Raw genomic sequence first — 5282 nt, 5'->3', positions numbered from 1 at the left:
TCTCTAATAAAACTTGATGAAACTCAAATTCGAGAAAATACTAAAATTTTATCGCATAAATATAAGGAAAATGACGAAGCAAATAACAATTTCTATAACTAAACTAAGAAATAGTGCACAATCAAAGAAAGTAAAGAGCTTGATTGTTGAGTAAAGCTAGTACAATTAAAAAATATTTGGTAAATTTTATAATCTTTTTGATTTTTTTGTTATTTCGAATTTCATATTTTTGACTTTTCTCTAATCTTTTAGAGATTTTTTTATATGTCTTTCTCAAAAGTTTTTTTTATAAATCACATAGTATTTTAAATATTTTATATCTTTCTCTTTCGTAGTTTTTAATTTCTTTTCTTTTATGCGAATATTTCTCTATTTATTAGAAAATTTCTATTAGGTTTTTGAAAGTTAGTATCAGAAATCATTAGAGTTTAGTAGAGGAGACCACTGATGCATAGTTCCAATTCTGATTTAGGATTTAAGTGGTGAAAAAAATCGAATAATACTAAAATTTGAAAAAAAAACATATAACTTTACGGCGTGAAAATAAATAAAATGTTGAATCCGAACAATATCAATCTAATGATAATGATATACTCCCTCCGTTTTTTTATATATGACGTTTTAGAGGATTTTTTTGTTCCAAATTATTTGACATTTTCAATTTTTTATGTAAAATTTATGACTAATTAATGCTAGATGACCAATGATATTATAGTTTCTATTTTATTATTGGTTAAATTATGGTTAGGTAAATAATTAATAATGTTTTTATTTAGAAATTAAATATTTCTTAATTTATGTGTATAATCCTAAAGCGTCATATATAAAAAATGGAGTAACATATAATAAATTCGATTTTGACAAACTTGTTAATTCATGCCCCACTCTTTTACTTTTTGCATATCCTCGCCTATAACAAAAGAACCTTATTAAATCAATTTATCTTGCGTCAACATGAGAATCCACACAAATTCTTGTAAGAAAACATGAAAACCAGCAAAAAATGATTCATGATAGGCCAATAGTTAAGTTTAATAGAGCTTTTTCGTGTCTACGAACTATTTTAGATTTTTCAAGTTCTCTTATTGATTTTAATTTATATAGATTTCAATTATAATTAAATAATAAATAATCACGTATACGTATTATATGATTAGAATGTATTAGCTTAAATTGAGGACCTAATTTGGAATATGAGTATTAATGTAAATAAATATATTCGGATGAAAACTACAAAATAGTAAAAGAAGGGTGGAAATGCTAGATAAGTAGTAGGAGGCAATCAAAGACATTTTAAGATGCAAGTCTTCAAGACAAAAAAACAAACAACCAAGAGAGTTAAGAGCATTTATATCCTCATTCCATATTTTACATCAAAATGAGGTAGAAAATAGGGTAATGAACAAATGTCGGATCAAATTAAAAGTTTTAGGCCCATGATATTTTAATGGGTTATATTGAAAGCCCAAACTAACCTAGTACACTTAATGAACCAAAAGTTTTCCCTTCATTATTAAAAAACAAGATGTGATTATTATTTTTGCTCTTGAATGTCTTAAGACGTTTACTTTACAGATTCTAAACTAGTTTTTGGTTTTTGTTTTTCAAAAACTACTTTATTAACTAATCAAGATTTTGAGAAAATGGATTCCCTAAAATTTAGGAAAACTAGTTTTTGGAAAAACTACCCATTTGTACACAAAAACCAAAATCTATCATTTTTCAGTTTTGTAAAGATGTGATACGATGGCTGCAACTGAATGCACATATTTTGGAATAGAATTGTATGGAATGAGTCATTCATGAAGATTCCATAAAAAATGTTACCATTTGAGATGAATTAAAAATAAAATGCAAGGAATGGAATGTAATGGAATGGAATGAAATGGAATGGAATATGTGGAATGCAATGGAATGTAGTTGAAAAACATTCAGCAACAAAAAGTCTCGTGAATGTAAGGAATGGAAAATAAAATAAGAATTTTATGTTAATTAAAGTTTTTATTTAATTTAAAATAAATCTATTTTCATTCCACTACATTCCTGCAAATAACTACCATTCATGTTAAGTAGATATTTATATTTCCATTCCATTTATTTTTATAACTGCTACTGTTCCATTTACTCGTATTCCATTTTTTGAATTCATCCTATTCCTCATATTCCTGTAACTTAAAACCAGTTGCAGCCGATGACTTTTTTATTTTTATTTTTGTTTTATTACATTTTTATTTAATAGATAGTGATATAACTGAAACTAATTAATAGCAAAAAAATAAATGAATAATAGTCCAAGTTATTAATCAACACTTTAGACATGTAATTTGAAAATTCAATTATTACTATTTATGTTGTAATATTTAAGTTGCATAAATTCTATTAAGTTTGACCATATTTTCTAAATACAACTTAAATTTAATAGTTTGTTTTAAAGCTTAACTAATTGTATATTTTTCTCAAGATATAAAATTAAATGTATTTTAAAATTTAGCTATTATTTTTTGTTTTATAATATATTTTTGAAAGTTTGATATAAGTTTGTTTATTTTTAGTGATAATAATAACTTTTGTATTTTCATGGTTTTCAAAATAAATATTATTAATAATCTATTTTACTTTGAAAAACAAAAACCAAAATCTAATGTTACCATTCAAGTTTTAAGAAAATCTAAAATCTACAGTAAAATCAAAAACCAAAAACTAAAAACCAAAATCTAAAAACTAAAAACCAAAAACTAAAATCCAAAAACCATATAAACAATCATCACCTAAAAGATTTCCAGGTTTAAATTGATTATTTTTAAATAAATAAATTAAAGATACAACCTTAACGCTATATTATTTTTTCCCCTCGTGTTGTTGATTATTATATTCTTATGTCTTTAATTTATATAAAGACCTAATTTGGAATTATTATAGCTTGTAAATTACAAATGTATTATCAGACGTGAGAGTGGAGTGGGTCATCGTGAGAGTGAACGTGGACAGCTAGCAAACGGCCCACAACCCATGAACGACGTTAAATTCCGTCGGCAAACCACGTGATTTATCATAACATCTGTCAGTTATCAACCCTCCTCAAGTTTAAACATCTCAACCCCCACATCTATATTTTATTCCCCTTTTGAACCTCGTACTTTCGATTGTGCAATCACACCCTCCTCTGTTTTATAAAAGAAAAAAATATCAACGAACCTCGATTGCGGGAACTCGCAATTGAGTCTTCTTCCATGGGAGCTTAGCAACCACCATCTTCGATTCGTTGATCTTCATTTCCGGCGTAATGGAGATCGCTACCGTCGTGAAGGCAAACGGCGGTTGTCGACGGCGTCTTCTCCGATTGAAATGCTCCGTAAAGGATTACGCTTGGGGCACGATCGGGTCGGATTCGCTCGTTTATAAGGTTTACACGGCGAATTGCGATGACCGGATCGATTCGACGACGAAGAGGCCGTACGCGGAGCTTTGGATGGGGACTCACGAGTCGGGTCCGAGTTACTTGGAGGAGGATGCTGATGGCTCCAGTGGCGTGACGCTTAGATCGTGGATTCATGAAAACCCTGAGTCTCTTGGAGACAGGGTTTTGGAGAAATGGGGCTGCGATCTCCCCTTTCTCTTCAAGGTAACATTGTAATAATTTCACAAAGATCTCTGCTTTTTATTTGCTTTTGATGTTTGGTCTGAGAGAGAATTGAATCATTTACTGGTACATTGTAGTAATTTCACAAAGTTCTCTGTTTTTTTAATTGCTTTTGATGTTTGGTCTGATGGAGAGTTGAATCTCTTACTGTTTTGGTAGGTGTTGTCGGTGGCGAGGCCATTGTCGATTCAAGCACATCCGGATAAGGTTTTGGCAAAGAAAATGCATAAAGCTCATCCCAATCTATACAAAGATGACAATCACAAACCAGAGATGGCATTGGCTTATACTCAGTTCGAGGCTCTTTGTGGGTTTATACCTCTTCAGGTAAAATTGCTGCTATGTTATCACTTTGTTCATCTTCCTCAAAGTTTTTGTGTGTTTTATTTAATATAAAGATGAAACTTTGCAATGGCCCACTTAGTTTCCAAGTTTCGACAAGTATAGAACACGTGTTTATTTGGTCTGTGCATCTAATTTTCTTGATAAGAATAGTTTAAATGAGTGCTAACTAAGTTTGTTGTTGTACAAATATTCCAGGAGCTGAAGAGTGTGATTCGTGCTATTCCGGAGATTGAAGAACTTGTTGGGAGCGAAGAAACAAACCAAGTCTTCTGCATCAGTGAACATGATGAGGAGAAAGTTAAATCTGCTGTCCGAACCATCTTCACCCTGCTGATGTCTGCAGGACCTGACACAACAAAGCAGATTGTGTTCAAACTAAAACGCCGTCTGCACATGGAGAGTCAGGTCAGCCATCTTATTTCTGTTGGTTCCTCCTCGGACAGATTGTCTTGTTAAATGTCACTGCCTGAAGCCTACCCTTGCGGTTTAATGCAGGAACGCCATCTGACAGAAAAGGAGCGGCTGGTGTTGAAGCTAGAGAAGCAATATCCAAATGATATAGGGGTCATATCTGCGTTCTTCTTCAACTACATAAAGCTCAATCCTGGTGAAGCCTTGTACCTCGGTGCAAACGAGCCTCATGCATACTTATTCGGTGAGTGCATTGAGGTCATGGCGACTTCAGACAATGTAGTAAGAGCTGGTCTCACTTCCAAGCCTCTGGATATCCAATCACTTTGTTCCATGCTCACATATAAACTGGTAAACCCTTACACAACTTAAAACCAAACTCACCAAGAAGTAAAAATGTTTGCATTTTGGTTACTGAGTGCTATCTTATCTCTGGTGTTTTCAGGGCTTTCCTGAAATCCTAAAGGGAACAAGGATTAGACCATACATTACTAGATACCTCCCGCCTTTCGAGGAATTCGAAGTTGATATCTGTGATCTTCCCTCTGGAGCCTCGACCGTGTTTCCCTCTGTGCCAGGTCCTTCTCTTCTGCTTGTAATCCATGGTGAAGGAAGAATGTCTACAGACGCTTCTGCAGATGAGGTTTCAGTGGGAGATGTTCTGTTTGTGCCTGCAGATACTGAGATTCAATTGAAGTCTTCATCAGACTTGAAGCTGTACAGAGCAGGAGTGAACAATAGGTTTTTGTATTCTCTATAGTTTAAACTACACACACAAGCCTTTCTCTCAGTCATTATATGATTGTATCAAACTGTGTCAATGCACTTTATGTGCCAATAAATTACAAATTCGATTTGTTTTTTTTTTGAGACGATGTTTGTTAAA

General features: G+C 32.3%; 1 protein-coding gene across 1 annotated transcript; it reads left to right on the top strand.

Moving 5' to 3' along the window:
* Positions 1–3134: 3134 nt before the first annotated feature.
* LOC103843385 (mannose-6-phosphate isomerase 1) lies at positions 3135–5260 on the top strand. The gene is made up of 5 exons (XM_009120111.3): positions 3135–3622; positions 3800–3967; positions 4181–4390; positions 4481–4747; positions 4842–5260. Exons 1-5 carry the CDS (start codon positions 3284–3286, stop codon positions 5154–5156), a joined length of 1299 nt encoding a protein of 432 aa, XP_009118359.1. The 5' UTR covers positions 3135–3283; the 3' UTR covers positions 5157–5260.
* The last annotated feature ends 22 nt before the right edge of the window (positions 5261–5282 follow it).

The sequence above is a fragment of the Brassica rapa genome, chromosome A01 (genome assembly GCF_000309985.2).
Source record: "Brassica rapa cultivar Chiifu-401-42 chromosome A01, CAAS_Brap_v3.01, whole genome shotgun sequence".
Taxonomy (NCBI): Eukaryota; Viridiplantae; Streptophyta; class Magnoliopsida; order Brassicales; family Brassicaceae; genus Brassica; species Brassica rapa.
This window is presented reverse-complemented; position numbering and strand designations above follow the sequence as displayed.

What these genes read in the sequence shown, in the direction of transcription:
- LOC103843385 (XM_009120111.3), top strand. Translation starts at nt 3,284, where the DNA reads ATGGAGATCGCTACCGTCGTGAAGGCAAACGGCGGTTGTCGACGGCGT. An exon ending in ATCTCCCCTTTCTCTTCAAG is followed by an intron (nt 3,623 to 3,799) that starts GTAACATTGTAA and finishes CTGTTTTGGTAG; the next exon opens with GTGTTGTCGGTGGCGAGGCC. An exon ending in GTGGGTTTATACCTCTTCAG is followed by an intron (nt 3,968 to 4,180) that starts GTAAAATTGCTG and finishes CAAATATTCCAG; the next exon opens with GAGCTGAAGAGTGTGATTCG.